General features: G+C 45.7%; 1 protein-coding gene across 3 annotated transcripts in view; it reads right to left on the reverse strand.

The window, feature by feature from the left end:
• Positions 1 to 18,330, reverse strand: part of Crim1 (cysteine rich transmembrane BMP regulator 1) — a 179,351-nt gene that overhangs the window by 4,994 nt on the left and 156,027 nt on the right. For all 3 annotated transcript variants that reach the window (XM_029471628.2, XM_085833189.1, XM_021186083.3), the window contains 2 exons: positions 3,763 to 3,957; positions 1,649 to 1,771 (listed from right to left, as the gene is read on the reverse strand). In XM_029471628.2, coding sequence (XP_029327488.1) covers positions 1,649 to 1,771; positions 3,763 to 3,957 — 318 coding nt within the window. The remainder of the gene's footprint in view (positions 1 to 1,648; positions 1,772 to 3,762; positions 3,958 to 18,330) is intronic.

Genomic DNA, 18,330 nt, shown 5'->3' on the forward strand with positions numbered 1-18,330 from the left:
ATACGGGAAATGTACTACTCTGTCGCTTTAATGTTATTTTCTTTCAAACAACCATTCCAGTCAGGTCTCGGGGCCCGCGAGTGAATGACAGAGGCCATACTGATTGTCCTGGAAACTCAGCTTACAAATCACAGCTCTGTGGTGTTAGGGCTATGGATCCTAAGCTGTTGTGAACACAGAGAGGAGGGAAAGGTTGGGAAGGACACATCTCAAGTCAGCCGGTCCAGTCGGTAACATTCAATAGAAAGAGAAAGAAAGGAAGACCATCATGAAGGAAAACACCTACAACAAAATACTTCATCGATGGGTTAGGTTTTAAATACAAAACAACTAAAAGAAAGGCTGTTTTCCCATACTCTAAGTGATACCAGGACTGGGTCTCTGCGGCATCTTTGAAGATTGGGCAGTCAATTAAGGAAAATCCTAGTGAGGAACTGACAGCTCTTCTTTACAAACTTACATCTTTCTATTCTGTTAGGATGCTAAATAACATATCATGACAAGTTAACTTTGAGCTTCCCTGGACTCCAAGAAAACACCAGAGATAAAAATCATCAACATAAGCCGGGCGTGGTGGCGCACGCCTTTGATCCCAGCACTCGGGAGGCAGAGGCAGGCGGATTTCTGAGTTCAAGGCCAGCCTGTTCTACAGAGTGAGTTCCAGGACAGCCAGGACTACACAGAGAAACCCTGTCTTGAAAAACCAAAAAAAAAAAAAAAAATCATCAACATGACCTACACCATTCAGATCAAAACAAAATGAATTACCAAGAAGAAGTGTTTATTTTCTGCTTGTGGACTTTAACAGCTGCTATGTGATGCACAGGTCCCCAGCAGACTACAGCTGGGGAGGCTGCTGTGGTGCCTGGAGCTCAAAGTCTCCAACAAGGGCACATACACTGACCACGCCTACTGTGTGTCCAGTCAGAACTGGAATCCTGGGTATAGGAGTTTGGCTCTGTGGTCATCTGGCTTGATCCAAAGATAATGTTTATAATGTCTAAAGTAACAAGATCATTCATCTCTCGCACAATACACATCACTCCTTCCAAAAGAAATAGAAAAACTGCACAATGATGTTGAAAGCATGTTTGGAGTCAACAGGAGGCAGTATTGAGCCAGGGCTTAGCATGAATTTAGCCTCGTCTCCTTTAAGGGAAGTGGTAACAGAAGTTAGCCAGGCTTTGCTCAGAGCTAACAAGAAGCAAACTCACATGTTTATAGTGTATACAATTGAAAGGAAGAAAGGAATGAAATAACTCTGTAGAAATCAGCTCTGTAATAAACTTAAAACTCTCATGAGGTGAAAACCCAGAATAGTGATGCTGCCTGCCCAAGGGGCGGTGAGATGCTTCCTTCCTCTGCCACGTTCCTACACGTACATGTCACGTCGGGCTCTTCTGACTAGGACTATATCCATTCCCCTCATCACTAAGCATTGGAGTCTACAGGACCAGCAAGGGCACATTTACCCAATGTTCTACACATGACACTGAGGTATTTAATATATTTCGACCATGGTCTTCCCCAGACTGGTTAATGCACTTTCCCCAGGCATTCGAAAATATAGCATTTTTTTTTTTTAAAATCAAGAATAAACAAAGCAGATCACAAGACAGGACAGCTCTCAAGTGACATCAGTGTTTACCTCTAGGGAGATGGATGATGTCATTTTCACTTGGGGTGGGCCACATGGGGACCTCCAGGTCAATCTCGCCACGATGATTTTTCTTCTCAATGGGTACATTGGTTGGCTCTGGCACATACATTTCTAAAAGAAGAAAGCGTTTCAGCTGAGAGATGATGGGAAAGAGAGCTGCTTATTGTTGGTGTTAATGTACTTTATCCAATCAGGGCCTTCAATTCAATGCCATTGGACTGGGAGGTGAACGACTTGCTCTCCCCATTTCCATGGCTCACTCCTGTAACCAGTAGCTGGCTTTAATGGTGAGAAAGCATTTCCCACGGTGTTGGAAGGAACAGACTTCCCTACTCGACCAGCCTTTTCTTGTGTCAGATGTGGGCTTCATAGTTCTGTGTGCATCACAGTGACACTGGCATCTGTCTCCATATTTGGTTCTTCAAGTACACCCCACCCCCATCAATCTCCCTAAGACATGACCTGGTTATTCATGTGATACATCTGCTCAAAACTGGCCCTCCCTACCCCTTCAAAGGTCAAATATAAACTCATTAGACATCCAAGGCCCTAGACATCTTGGCCACCATTTATGTTTTGCACCTGCTTCTAGAACTCATTTGCCCTAGGGTCACTGGCTTGACCTCTCCTATTTTGGGGTCTTTGGATAGAAGACTTCTTCATTCCAACTAAGAGAGACCATTCAACCTTTAAAGTCTTCCTCAAACCCTTCTTCTGTGAAGCATTCCAGGGCCATGGCTACTAGGAACTTTGCCCGCATGGCCTGGACCAAGAGTTGTAAGGTTGTTGTCTTGAACATCACCCACCCCTTGTCTGAAATACTGCGACTGTTCTTGCTGTAATGGTTAAGATAAACTTGGTTTTGCTCCCAATTTCTGGTAGGTGATCAGTTGAGGAGAGATTGGGAGAGCGAACAAGAGGAGGAACACTGGGAACAAGGGAAGAGGACAAGAGTCAGTGACCCTGAAGCCAAGTGCAGAACGCTTCAGGGAGGAAGGTCCAACCAGCAGCAAGGGTCCTTATTCCCCAAGCATGATGAGAGCTATAAAGGACTTGTCCGTTTACGGTAGCTAGTTCTCAGAAGTGCTCAGATAGGGTTATGTGCATAAGACCCAACAAAAGGCCAGCAAAATTCAGTTAAGCACTGTCTAGCTGCCCTATTTTAAAGTATCACAGTTCAGCTGTATTTTTAAATTGACACAGACCCCAGATCATTGTCCTATACACAACCAAGATCCATGATCACTGCAAGGGAGACAGGAGCCTCAAGGTGAGCATGAAAAGGCTCCTGGTTCACTGTGGGCCTCGCTTGGACTGAGAGCCTATGTGTGGTCCAGGCTGCCTGGGAAGTCTCTGGTGTGCATGGGATCCGATTGGGAACACTGCCCAGAGGCTGTCCCGGTGAAGGTTAAGGCCCTGCAGTTCTGGGATTAAGGCAGAGGATAAAGGAGCTGTTTTGGCAGGAGGCACAGGGATAGGAAAGTAGAGGATGGCGGGGGGGGGGGGGGAAGTTGGTGGTGGTAGGGGAGAGGGGTCTGGGCAGCTGTGAGGACTGTGGGGGTTTGAAAGTGAGAGATTGAATAAGGCAGCTGATGTGAGGGAGTGAGGGAGAAGGAGGGGCGGAGACATGACAGAGGGTGTGCTCTGTGGTTACCTGACACATGGGAGGAGAAAGGTTCAGCTGAGGGGTTGGGAAAAGACTACAGATCACAGTGGGGCAGGGGCTCAAACTGCTGAGCTAAAAACAAATGATCCAGTTCTATCCTCTTTAACTGCAAATCTTCCATTTTTGTTCTGATACGCATTCGTATTCTTGTCTGTGTTTGATCTGAGGTCTTTTTCCTTAGCCAGGTCCAACACTGCACTAAAAACATTCTGTGCTATTCTGACAGAGCAGGCTCCTTTAATGGGTGGGCTATACTTGTGTGGCTATACTTCATTTTATGGGTAGAGTATGAAAATTAGGACAGGTACAGCCTTCACTTCCCTGGTCACAGCTCTGCAAATTATCCTGAGGACTTTGTGTAGGAGCATTTTAACTGGGCTCACCCCACTACCTGAGCCATATTTGCCTGACCACAGAAAGATGATGGTTTAGATACCTGGGCACATTGGACAGCAGCTCCCTTCCACCTTGATGGGCTCGGCACAGGGTAACGGTGGGCAGCTGACGGTCGAGCACAGGGTCTGGCCTTGCAGGCAGTAGCAGTGCGTGCAGCTGTCAATATCCCACCGTTCCTCGTCAGCATAGGTCTTCCCACTGAAGTGACACACCACTTTCTTTGGAATTGTGTCTTCTAGTGAGAAAGAGGACATGGTGAGGGTGACTGAGTGACCATCAAGGCATCTTCTATTGGGATACTATGGGGCACAGCTGCAAGATGGTTAGTGATCTCCAGTATCTGGCGGAACCATTTTCCTCCAGCCCCGATAGGGTTGTCTGTCATTCTCCTTGGACCTTCAGAACCTCCTTCTTGTGGCCAGCCACTGACCGAAGTCCACAAAGAACACACAAGGACTGCAAGAAGAGCAACTGTAACAGCCACATGGGAGTGCTGCTCACTGGGCAAGGGTCACTAACTGAAATGAGATGTAGAAAAGCGTATGGGGGGCCTGCTGGGCACACTCCCTGAACCAGGGCCTTGCCAATCCCCATTCCCAATCACCATTGGTGTGTTTTATAAACCATGCTGGAGAATAGCAAGGGATGAGAATGGCCGAAATGTCCTGAGCCACGACAGCCTTGAGAATTGTCCCCGTCATCCCTTTAAGGGATGCTGCATGGTTTCTCACCAACAAGGCCATTTCTACCTCCAACTCAATTTTACTTCATCTAACCCACTCCCCACTCAACACCAGCAGATTGGGGTTCTTGAGAATGGAGTACATTTACATATATTTATTTTACTTAGAAGTTTAGATCATCTCTTGCTGCCCTCATATGCCAACCTTTCCCTTGCAAGTTTCCTTCTCTTCTTAACGGATTCATAGCGATCCCATTTAACAGCTCGTCTGCCTAGAGTCTGGGGCTTAAGACTGGGGCTCTGAGCAGGTCTAATGATCAACAATTCAGCAGTAAGGCAGAGACAGGCTGGTCCACAGAGAAGCCCTGCAACCAGGCCAGTGACTAGCTGGATGACAGACACCTTCATATCTGGGACAAATTTGTGCGCGGAGTCTAAAGACTGCATTGCTGTGCACCGAAAAAGGCAAAAGTCTATAGGAAAATGGAGCGCTCGGGGCTTGGTGTGTTTCCTGGGAGGGCCCCGAGGTTGCTATGGTCACTGGACAGACACAAAGCACAGGGAACAGAACACTGAAGCAGAGGAATAGAACCTGTGTCACGGATTAGAAGGCGTAACCCTCACCCTCAGGATTTTCTTCTCTGCTGTTTTATTACTGCTGCCTAAAGCTCACCAGGGCAAGTTTTGGTAGAATGAGAAACCCACTTTTCTAGCATCTTCTAAAATGTTGTTTAGCTGTATCAGTCCGTGTTCCACACTATGTGTCTTGCCGAATCATCCATTAAGCTAACAACTCATTTGAGGGCTTTCAAACCAAACGGGACACAAGTGCTTGCTAATATGGAATCCTTAAAGGCGGGGAAGGGACTTAAGATATCTAAAACATACGTGGGAAGTAGGTTGGGAAGAGTTATTTGGTGTCCTTAACTCAGGAAGTATTCTGACGTCGTCATCATGAAGGCTAGTTTAGGTCACTGAATCTGGAGTCTACTCTGCAGCGACCTTGTAAGTAAGTAAGGAAGCAATCCTGAAGAGAACAGCGCTGCTGCCTGTGCAGATTATAAATCATGAACTAGCTCCAATGATAGAGCAACCATGAACCGAACTGCGTGAGAAAATGGGAAGGAGAAGGCTCAACTCCTTGCCCCAACTTGCCTGTCATCCTTCCTGCATCTTATGCCGGTGGCACCTCTGCCAGTACTCTTCTGAAGGAAGGGCGTGAGGCACTGAGACAGAAGGCTGGGGAGTGTGCAAAGCGGGTCGACTCGAGACCAAGCACTAAGCTCTATTGTCTTAGGGTCTCAGCACAGAAACTCATTACACCTTAAGATATTTCATAAATCAATGCCCCTCATGCTCACACAGTAAGATTAGCTTCCAAAGCGAGGTTGCGATGTTAGGGATGGTAATTATGCGTTCAGCATCGTGAGGGCATCCACACATTCAAGAAACACTCATCACCAGTGCTGATGCAGGCGGGATCCTGACCAAGTAGCTGCGCAAAGTGTGGTGGGGGTGGGGGTCCCACACCGATGCCCAGCTCAGTAACCACTGTGTGAAGTAAACACAGGCGGACAGTATGGAGGGTAGAAGACAGGTCTGCTGGGTAAGAGAGACTTCTCCCAGGACTGCACACTCGGCCTATCCTGTAAGCAGTAAAGAGGACGTTTAGAAGCTAAGGGAATGTACCTCAGAAGGAAAGGGAGGTGTATCAGGGTGTCTGGTGCGTGTGCCCGCATCCATTGGAGATAACCTCTGGAATGGATAACTAAGGATTCTGAATGTCAGCTGAGACTTTTAGATCCTTCCTATGGAGATGGCGATGAGCCCTCTTAGTTTACTTCAGAAGGAAACTGAAATCTGCCTACATGGAAGCCCTCTCGGGCCAAGGCAGCAGGGGTATAGTGTCCAAGGGGGTTTAGGCAGAAAGGGAGGGTGAGGCTTGGGGGGTTTCTATGAAATAGAAATTGGGATACAGATGGGAAGGTGGAGCATAAGGAATCACCCTCCGGCTTTAAGTAGTGAACAGTTAGTGGACTTTCGAGGGGCTCAGGTCAGGCTTTAGCCAATAGTCTCTGATACTCCCGTGGATCTTCCTCACCCCCCGGGATGGATCTGTAAGCTCTCAGAAACAGAAACCTCAACACTCTCCCTCCCCCACACACTTGGGCGGCCGCGCACACACAGGAGCGTGTGGGAGGACGACACTCACACTCGAGAGTGGTGCTCCCAGTGGCACTCCCCCACTCAGAAGAACAAAATCAACAGACTAAGGAAAGTGCAGGCAGCGACAACGATCCACTGTTGAAGACAGCGTCACCCAGTGCCTATGACGATGCTCATTCAGCAGCTGGACGAGACCACAGTGGAGTCCAGAAGGACAGTTACAAAATGATACCAGAGAAAGAACGAGTGCTCCGAATACTTGGAAGGCGATGGGTTCGGGCAGAGACTTGGGGCCACAGAATAGGTGAAGAAACTAAAGTCTCGTGCTCTTTGTCACCCAAATACCTTTTCTAAATCCCATTAGGACTAAACGTTCAAAGTAGCAAAATGACCACAAACACAGTGGAACCCATTAGGCTAGCAACCCACGGAGAGACCCGCGCTCGCAGTCCCTCAGAGATAGAGTCAGAGTTTCTGACCAGCTAAGGAATGTGCAGCCCCCGGGGAACTGCCCACACATGTGAGCTGACTGCTACCAGACCAGTTTATCATGGTTCCCCTGAAAGACCCTAAAGACTCATCCCTGAAGACCCTAAAGCATGTCACATTCAGCTTCAGTTCATCTGCAAATGACTTCATTCAGATTTGAGATCGGATTTGAAAAACTGTGTGTGAAGATGTTCAGGGTGTAGTAGATGCCAGCCGGCAGGCAGACACTTCTTGTGTCGGCTCCGATGTGCACTGGCTTCCTTCAGAAACTCTCAGGCCACCCAATACACTCAGAGCCCAGCAAAGGCTAAGCTGGTGCTAGACTTGAGGTGGGTCAGAATTAGTATATGGCAGGGTGTGCAGAGAGCCTGACTCAAGACTCTTAGTTGAGCCCCATGTCAAAGACATCATTCCTGGTCTTGCTTGAGAAGTCTATCTGAACCAGAGTACCAAAACTTTTCATGGCAACGAAATATGTTTCTCCAAATAGGGTATTAAAAAACCAAGCCATACTGTGCTAATAGTGAATTTTCATGTGAAGCAAGCAGATGTGACTCTTGCTTTCAAGACAGTCCCAAATTACCAGGGCAGGTGCCATCTGGCCCAGGAAATGGTAAGATAGATTTTGGTTAATGAGTCTTTCTAGATTAGTTAATGTGTCTTCCTAGAAATATTTTTGCTTCTTACTCGGTTTCTCTTGAGAAGTTAGTGACTTTGGCAGAGGCTGACACTCTATACTTGGAGCAGATGTTGGTTGTTAGATGGACCACAGGTTTAAGAAACCTTCAGAATGGAAAAACAGGGGCGAAGTCTATGCAACTTGAAGGTGTTGGTAATGAATGACTAGTCACTGAAGTTTTCTTGTAAGAAGTCCTTAGCCTACGTGAGATTACGAAAAAGCCACTCAAAGCACCTAGCCCGGCGAGGAATGCAGACCTAGGGACTGAGTTTCAGTGTGGCTACTGTGTGTACGCGCAATCTGTTTCTTCCCAAACGCCACCGCATTGCTCTGCTTAGGCACACAATGACATCATGTGCTTCGACTATTCAATACCTCGCTTGGATTATTTGTAACTTCCACTTACTGGATGACTGCTATGTGCCAGGCACCAGGATGAGTATTTCACATGAGTCAGTCAGTTCCATTTGATCTCCACAGCTCAGTGGACACAGTGATTGTTTCAATCCTACAGAAAATCGAGGCCCGTGGAAGTCAAGTCACTCATCTAAGATGCTGTGGACAGGAAGTCGGGGTGGGACAGGAACCAGCGTGGGCATGGTTCTCCAACCCACACATGCCTTCTTGCCTACCAACAGAATGACGACAGGAGAACGTTCCAAGGAAAACATCAGGGACAGCACCGATACAAAAAAAACATTGCCTTTTAAAACCAATACATTAGGGATTAAACATCCCATGAACACGATCTGGAAGAGACTGCCTTAGCTTCAGATAGCTTTGGGCTTTTCCACTGGCAATGGCATCAGGGGCCAGTATTTTAAATATTCAGGCGAGACAGTCACTATTTCAATGGTTATACCTTGATTTGATAAGCTATGGCATTTTACTTCCTCATCAGGGGCCCTGTCTTAGTCAGGGTTTCTATTCCTGCACAAACATCATGACCAAGAAGCAAGTTGGGGAGGAAAGGGTTTATTAGGCTTACACTTCCATGCTGCTGTTCATCACCAAAGGAAGTCAGGACTGGAACTCAAGCAGGTCAGGGAGCAGGAGCTGATGCAGAGGCCATGGAGGGATGTTCTTTATTGGCTTGCCTCCCCTGGCTTGCTCAGCCTGCTCTCTTATAGAACCAAGACTACCAGCCCAGAGATGGTCCCACCCACAAGGGGCCTTTCCCCCTTGATCACTAATTGAGAAAATGCCTTACAGTTGGATCTCATGGAGGCATTTCCTCAACTGAAGCTCCTTTCTCTGTGATAACTCCAGCTGTGTCAAGTTGACACACAAAACCAGCCAGTACAATTGACCCCTTGTCAACTTGACACACAAACACATCACTAGTAAGCCTCAACCCTTACATTCTTATTTATCCCCAAGGTCTAAATAACTTTAAAAGTCCCACAGTCTTTACATATTCTTAAAATTTCAATCTCTTTAAAATATCCATCTCTTTTAAAATCCAAAGTCTTTTTACAATTAAAAGTCTCTTAACTGTGGGCTCCATTAAAACAGTTTCTTCCTTCAAGAGGGAAAATATCAGGGCACAGTCATAATCAAAGCAAAAATCAATCTCCAACCTTCCAATGTCTGGGATCCAACTCACGATCTTCTGGGCTCCTCCAAGGGCTAGGGTCACTTCTCCAGCCATGCCCTTTGTAGCACACACGTCGTCCTCTGTGCTCCAGATGCCTGTACTCCACTGCTGCTGCTGCTCTTGGTGGTCATCTCGTGGTACTGGCATCTCCAAAACACTGCATGACCCCTTCAGTCCTGGGCCTTCAATTACAACTGGGGCTGCACCTTCACCAATGGCCTTCCATGGCCTCTCACAGTGCCGAGCCTGAGCTGCTGTGTGACCCCTTCATGCCTTCAAAACCAGTACCACCTGGGTGACCCTTACACATTACCAAGTCCCACTGCAGAAGGAGTACAACCTTGCCTATCTCTGGAACACAGCCTCTTTGTGCTTTCAGAAAACACTTCCCAGAAGATGTCACCTCAACGATGCTGGTCTCTTCTTAATCACCGCTAATTTCTTAGCTCCAGCTAACCAGCATCAATAGTCCCAGTAATGCAAAGTTTTTGCTTTAGTAGTTCTGGTATCTTGTTAATCACAGCTGATTCTTCAGCCCCAGCTAACCAGAACCACAGAATCTTCACAACCAAAGTAACAATGGCCCTGAAAAGAGTCTTTAATTTTCCCTCTGAAATTTCACAAACCAGGCCTCCATCTTCTGCACTGTTCTCAACATTATCTTCCAAGCTCCTACACAACATCTGACAGAGCTCTTAACAACAAATGGATCTTCAAGCCCAAAGTTCCAACGTCCTTCCACAGTCCTCCCCAAAACATGGTCAGGTTGTCACAGGAATACCCCACTCTGCTGGTACCAATTTGTCTTAGTCAGGGTTTCTATTCCTGCACAAACATCATGACCAAGAAGCAAGTTGGGGAGGAAAGGGTTTATTAGGCTTACACTTCCATGCTGCTGTTCATCACCAAAGGAAGTCAGGACTGGAACTCAAGCAGGTCAGGGAGCAGGAGCTGATGCAGAGGCCATGGAGGGATGTTCTTTATTGGCTTGCCTCCCCTGGCTTGCTCAGCCTGCTCTCTTATAGAACCAAGACTACCAGCCCAGAGATGGTCCCACCCACAAGGGGCCTTTCCCCCTTGATCACTAATTGAGAAAATGCCTTACAGTTGGATCTCATGGAGGCATTTCCTCAACTGAAGCTCCTTTCTCTGTGATAACTCCAGCTGTGTCAAGTTGACACACAAAACCAGCCAGTACAGGCCCCTTGTCTGACCTTATCAGATTCAATCTGGAATGGCCTCTTTCAGGTAATTGTTTGTTTTGCGGACACTGTCAATATGGTGAACATGGTGGGCTATCTTATGGTGGGGATAGGTTTGCCACAATGGTTACATGACAGAGGCTGTTTAAGTCACAGAATCAATCTCTCTCTCTCTCTCTCTCTCTCTCTCTCTCTCTCTCTCTCTCTCTCTCTCTCTCTCTCTCTCCCTCTGTATGCAAATTCAAGCAACAGTATCTTGTACAGCCCAGGACCACGTAACAAATATCCAGTGCCCTTTCTGGAGCAGCACTCAGTGTGGTTTCCTCTCTGTCTGTCCTGGATTCTGGTTATAAAAAAAAGGTGACAACTGTTCAGGCCTTCCATGTTTATTCCAGCTAGGCTGAATTCAACTGTCTAAACTTGACCATCTCCTGTCTTTTCAAGATAAGAATAAAAGCTTAACAAGCTGTGACCCTTGGAGCCTGCTTTTACTACTCGAGCTGTTCTAATTACAAAATAAAGTTCGCCAATGGCCTTGGCAGCCACAGGTGCCTTTTGCCTCTTTCTGGATTCAACCTACAGTCCCAGGAGTCACTCCTATGGACCCAGAGGCCCGCTGACTCCGAGGAGTGCTGTACATATGAGCCTCTGCAGAGGAAGTGTCTCCAGGCTGCTTCCTGTTTCCTCCACGGAAGGATACAGAACCCCAAACCCACTGCCTCCCGAGTTCCAGTTTCGGTTTCTGCCTCAGAGGCAACCTTCTCGGGCGGACACTTTGGGTTCTAATTCTGTTGTGGTGGTCATGGTGTGGGAGTCACTTCCTGAGAGGAAGCCAGGTGGCTTTAGAAATTGCACCAGTTCTTTTAAATCTCCTGCTACACTACAGAGTCCAGGAAAGTAATTTACTCTGGGATCCTGGTAGCCAGGAAGCTAAAAGGTGTTGTGGCTTTAAGAAATCCCCTGTTTATATCAGTCTAGCACAGTACTACTCTGGGACCACTTTTCCTTCCATAGGTATTGAAATGCTGGCACACTCACAGTATTGTTCTTAACTCTTGGCTTCATTCGCCAACAGGGCCTATTTCCTCTGGGACATGCGTTCAGAGCAACTCAGGGGCCTACATTTAGTGGGTGTGCCAAAGGACTGGCTCACAGTATTCTACTTCAGGGTGGGGACTAAGCTTGAAATTTGAAGTGTGTGTATGTAGCTTAACATTTGTCTGTGTATGCACATGTGTGTGTGTGTGTGTGTGTTGTGTGCTGTGTGCATGTGTGTCCCCTACTTATATTTTGCTGTGGTTTCTCTTACTGAACATAGAACTGCCGGACTGGCTAGCTAGCAAGCTCGAGGGTCTGTCTGTGTCCTTCCTCTTTCACTGCTAGGGTTACAGATGTATGCTGCCACAACTGGCTCTTTACATGGGTACGGGCAATATCAGTGTACACTTCCCATAATGCATTACAATCCCTCTTCCTAACCCAGAAAGGAGTAAGGCACACATTCTGATAAGACACTAAATCCCTGGCTTGTAATATCATTTTTCTTTATCAACTTCAGTTGGGCAAATGAGTGTCATGTGTGTCACACATACAATGTGAGCAACCCACTTGAGAAACTAGTGTAATTATCCCCCCCCCTTTTAAACGTAAAGGAAAGACTTAAACAGAAACTATAAGAAGTGAGAATTTAAGTAAGCAACCAACAGGTCAGTAGGTGCAGGCTCTGAGCACTCTGGCTAAATGGATAGAGCAGACTCCAAGAGCGTGAAGAGGGAGCTCAAATGGGCTTGTGTGCATGCAAGGCCTGAACAATTTCAATGAGGAAAACCAGCCAATCTTAACGATTTTCATATAAAAAAGAGACAGACATTATCATGTAGCATGGCTGCCACCTCTATATTGTATCTTTATTGATATATAAGGCAGTGGCCATCAAAGTCCCTTCTTCAAAACCCAGTTCTATTTTAGTTCATCTATTTCTCTGGATGTGAAGTCTAACTCTATTATAAAGATCAAAAGAGACTTCCAGGTTTCTTCAGCATAGTGCAGTAAAATGGTTGCTTCAAATCAACAGAAGAATTATACATGTTCCTGAGTTCCACGAGCAGAAATCTGACCAGCTGGTTGGCAGTGACTTTTGGGTGATCCCTATTGCATGCAAAGAGGACACGATTTCTCAGAGAATGTAATTCTTGTACTAAGTATCTACCTTGTGTTGGCTGGGTACTTCAATGATTAAGTTCAAAGAAGTTGTTCATTTTAACTTTAAATGAAGTGTTGTTTTATAGCTATGCCTACTATTTCACAGTAAGGTGTGTGTGTGTGTGTGTGTGTGTGTGTGTGTGTCTGTGCGCACATGGAGATTATACAACAAAGTAATTTTGAAAATGAATAAACGTATTCTAAATGGCAGGCAGAAATGATGCAAGATCAAAGTAGCTCCAAAAAGGAAGAAAAAGACATACAGCTTTCTTTAGGATGTCAGAGTATTGCATCTTGTTAGAAAAATCTAACTAGCAGGATGACCTACTCTCTACACTTACAGGAGATGTTTCATACTGTTAGCCATTCTCTGCCAGCATCGTCCAGGGGGCCTCACCAAGTGGCTCCTCCTGGGAAAAAGTCTCCACCCACCCCTTATCACTGGCAGGTAGAACACCAGGTTTGGCCTCTTGTACAGAAATAAGCAGGAAAGGGCAGATGCTGCTACCCTCTGAGACCCCAGTGCCAGCCTCCAGCCCTCAGCCTTCCTCTTTAATATGAAGCCATCCTTTGGCAAGGGGCTCAGACAGATGCTATGTCCCTGAGGTCCTCCCTGAGTCAACTGCAAACATAAGAATCTCTGTTCATAATGTTGAAAAGGATGCTAAAGGGAGAAACAAAAAGTGTGCACGGAAGACACAGACAGAGATGCTTCCTAGGGTGCAGGGCAGGACCTGAGCAAACTGAAATCAAACACTGTTTATTTTTGGTGCAGTAACTTTAGACCAGTTCCAAAGTTAGTACAGTAGATGACAACCGGAATGTTTTCCTCTGCGCACCCTCTAAACAATACGCAGGGCCCATTCTGCTTCTGCTGCCTTTCCATCACCTCTTGTTCCCTTCTTTTCGCTGAAGCATTTTTAATCCTCATTCTCACAGTGACGGTGACAGTCTGGGGCCCACTGTGACTGGCAACCGTGAAAGGAGGCGAAGGGAGGCATGAGACTTCCCTAGGACAGCACGCCCTCCACAATCAGGGTCACAGTGAATACCACACAAGTAGTTCGTGAACTCCTCACATGACACTAGCTTCTGAAACCCAACATCAGGGTCCCATCCTCGCACTTGGACACGGATGACCATCCTGCAGATGGTCATCACAGAGATGTGCTGTGTTCTTCAGACTGCCGTCAGTCTGTACTGTAGGAGCCGTGGGCCACTGAGCCAGGGTACATGCACACTGGGCTTACATCTCCACATGGCTTCACTTCCTTTACACACTACCATTGAGAAGCACGGATTTCCTCTACAGGAGGCAACTGAGGTGGATTGTATCCTGTCACCAAGACACGGAGCCAGGGTGTTTTTAGAGTTGTAAGCCTAACTCTGGCTCCAAGGCAAGTTTCTTTTTTTTTTTTATTTTTTTTTTAATTTTTAATATTTTTATTACATATTTTCCTCAATTACATTTCCAATGCTATCCCAAAAGTCCCCCATAGCGCCCCCCACTTCCCTACCCACCCATTCCCATTCTTTTGGCCCTGGCATTCCCCTATATTGGGGCATATAAAGTGGCAAGTTTCTTACAATGTGCACGAGCTTTTAATTTTAAGGAGACACATCGGAATCTTAAATTCTAGTGCCCTAACATTATGACTTAAAAACCACGCAACATTAACTTCACACGTTTTTAATGATGGTGATGCAAATGGTTATTACATTTGATTCTGATGGATATATGTGCACGCAAGAAGTAGAATATATATATATATATATATACATATATATGTATATATGTGTGTATATATATGTGTATATATGTGTATATATATGTATATATATATATGTGTGTATATATATATATATATATATATATATATATGGATAGCGTTTTGATCAGTCAGCCTGAAACACAGAGAAGGGAGAGCACAAGAAGACTCGCACAGCAGACAGTGTGGTATAGAAGAACACAACCCCCACCATCATTAGGGGGCTGTTTCTCTACCCATTCATTGAAGATTACCATGCAATTCTAGCACTGCAGTGCACTGACAGAAACCACAGCTCTGACTCAGGCCAGGCCAGCTCGGCGTCTTGCGTTAGTGCCACTTCAAATATCAGTACAGACTAACACACGCCAAATACAAAGTCTGGCTATGGGCTAATCAGACAGAGGCACCCTTCAGGAAAAGACAGACCTGCTGAAAGATGCATCATCTTCACAGAGCTTTAAAGATCCACAGTAAGGACATTCTGAAATGACTCAGAGTCATATAAACAGAATATCTGAGCATTGTTTATATTCAAGTTATAACCCACATGTGTTTATGTTTGATGTATCAAATAAACAAACAGCTCTGATCCAAAAATAACTAATGCCAGGCAGAAAAGAAGGTCTTAAATAGGTTTCTAGTTGGCATTCTCAGTATGTGACTTAAAATATCAAGTAAAGTAACCTGCAGCTAAAAATAAACGCATCCTTCCTTACCAAGCCATAATTTTCAAGGTAATATTCTGATTAACACTTCTGACTCAGCCAGCACATTAGTTCTGTTCTCCTAGGCCAGCCTAGTGGCAGCCCATCTGACTCTCCTGCTTCACAAAGCTGACAGGGAACTAACCCCATCTGTTAGACTAAGAATAGTCTTTATCACCACTCTTTCCATGGAATAGCCAATCTGTAAAAAACTGAATCGCTGGCATAGCAAGGGTCCATGAGAATACTCGTGTGCCCCGTGTCAAAGCTGTCGGCAGGGTCTACATCCTCACAGATATGGTGGGTGTAGGTGGGGTGCCAGCCACTGCTTTGTTCATTTGCTTTCCCCTAGGGAGTCATGGATCCAAGAAGGCTCTTTCCTCTGGAAAGGAAGGCGATGGGCACGCAGCACGCAGCTGGGAGCAGAGTGAGGATGCTTTACAGTGGCCTGGCTCTTATGAGGAAGTGTGTCATAACGAGGGGTCTGGCAGTTCCAAGGAACCACCTGTCATGCCTGCTCTCCCGCAGCAGAATTCCCAGACCACGGATCTCTACCCGATTCATACTCAAACCGCTTTCAAAGCCATCTTTTTTATAGTCAGGAAGCCTATGAAAATCAAACCTTAAGGCTTGTGTGTATTTGTGTAGGAAGGCAGAATACAAAAAAAAATTAGAAAAAAATCAATTAAGATGCTCCATTAAAATGATTGGGTAATTACTACTTAGTTTCGTTCAAGTAGAAGGATGAATTCCCTAATGATGGGTATTATAAGCAATTAGACAAAGCTGCTCACTTTTCAAAATTAATCACCAATCCTATTAATTATGTCTGTATTACACATCCTACTAAATTGGAACACGTAATAGGAGAGGCCTTCACACATCAAAGGAGAACCATTATCACCACACATTAGTGCGGTGATAATTTAGCTGAAAGGAACACAAATACTTGTAATTAGAAGCCTACTTTTAGGAGGATCACCACTTCTCCTTACTCTTACACTGAGAATAAAATAGAAAAAAAAAAAACCCAAAGGAAAAGGCAAGCAAACTTGATGAAGCCAGTTTCACAGGAGCTGTTCAGCTGTTAGAGGAACGGCTACCTAGGAGACCCGAGGACACAGCAAAGCCAGTGCCCTATGGGACCTGTGCTGTCCCCAGTGAGATGATGTGATTCTGAGAACTGACAATCTGGGGTGAAACTGAGAATGGCCCAAACAGGACCCCACAGGAGCACTGGTCCTCAGTGCTCTCTGGGAAAGCAATCAGGTGTCCTTCTACATGCCAACGATGGCCTGTCCCGCCATCTTTACTTCTGCTAGATGACTAAGGGTCTGCATCTCAGGCACAACTCTGAAGTGCTTTTGGGAGTGCTGGCTTTACCCAGGCCTTGTGTGTCTGTAGAGGGGCCAGGCTGATGGGAAGTTGGGACAAACCAGTTGGTAAGACAAAATACCCCAATATAAAACAGGCAAGCCAGAGAGGTAATCTCCCCATTACGTCCTGAAATCAACTTTCAACGCCCAAATAGCAGAGTGGCATGAGAACAGGAGTAATTTCACAAGAGTATTTCAAAACAAGCGTGGCACAGACAAAGGAGGCTAAATTAGGAATTTGAGTACACAACCACAGGTACGCAACAATGCATTCATCAATATAGCATGAGTTATGATTTTCAGACGGAAGATCTCTCATGTTCCCTTAAGATGAGTCCAAGCTTATAGAGTACAAGTGTACACACAGAGGTGGGCAGGAGGGGAGGGCTGCTGGAACAGGCTATGTGCATATCTGAACCATAATCTAATGAAAGTGCTTGCAATCTAATTTAAAGTCCGAGTCACACATTTTGGCCAAAGAGGTCTTTTCTGCCTACATTAAAGAAGAACATACAGTCTAAATGACTCAGGAATTAGGAGTATGAAGGAAAAAAGAAAAACAGAAGACAGAAAATACGGACTGAAAATATTAAGGTCAGAAGGTTTCTTTCTACAATTTTGGGGGAATTGTTCTTGTGAGGAAGAGAAGGGATTTACCATTATCATATGAAAGCTAACTTAGAATTTAAGTAACTGTTCTACCGGCAAAGCAACAAAGCACAAGAGGAACTTTCAGTTGAACAAAACCATCCAAGAATTCCAAAACAAGAGAAATTTGTTATGAGATTTTTTCCCCCCCAGACCTCCTGGGCTCCGCTTTCCCCAGGATTAGCCATTTAATCCTGGGAGGGTCACTAATTCTTCCTTTTATCCTTAGAGTTCTGATGTGTAAACAGGAGCTACTGTCTGTAAGCTCTGCGAAGACAGGGCAGTATCCTAGTTACATCTTGGCTCTGGATTGCCACCTAAGGCAGTGAGTGCCCTTTCTTGTACGCATTTTGGTTAGCTCTATGAAAAGTAAGTAGCTAACTGTGGCTCATTTGGAAGTGTGTCTCGTACTTTTTGTTCCATTTATGAGCACTGCTTACGAGTATCTTTTCCCACTAGGAAATCATCACCTGCCCTGGTTTCTGTAGATGCTCCTGATCTGGAGTTGCTATTACACCAAAATGATCCAGTCTTCATTCAAAGAGCATCCAAGTTTAAATAATACATTTACAGATGGTCCCTCAAAGGAGAGAACTCAGCTTTTAGGACATACTGTTTTATATTCTTTGTGCGCACGAGTGTGTGTGTGTGTGTGTGTGTGAATAGCATTTTGTGGCCCGAACCCCTTTCTTCTTCCCCAGGTTCGTATTCCAAATACATGCAATGACTTGCGTCTAGAAAGCACGCAGAATCCACTGGCAATAAGTGCACAATGCCTATAATTAATAACAACTGACATGTGTCTTCATTTGCTACTCTGATTATGGGCTCACCGTGGGACTGAGACGCGTCTTGTGTCTCATTTGACTTTAGGATGCAAAAGCAATACAGACAGTGAGGGCCTTGGGAGCTAGGCCTGTCCTTGATTAGAGCTGCCAGCTGTCTCAGCCTTCCCTCTGGTCCCCGGAGCAGCATCTGGCTCATGGCCATAGGACTGGTTCGGTACGGACATTAGAGGGTAATATTCATATGTCCTCTGCTAAGAGATGAGGCACCACAGGCCATGAGGAGGAGAGGGTTCTGTTAGTAAT

This window comes from Mus caroli, unplaced genomic scaffold (assembly GCF_978045245.1).
Source record: "Mus caroli unplaced genomic scaffold, Mus_caroli_1 scaffold_18, whole genome shotgun sequence".
NCBI classification, from domain to species: Eukaryota; Metazoa; Chordata; class Mammalia; order Rodentia; family Muridae; genus Mus; species Mus caroli.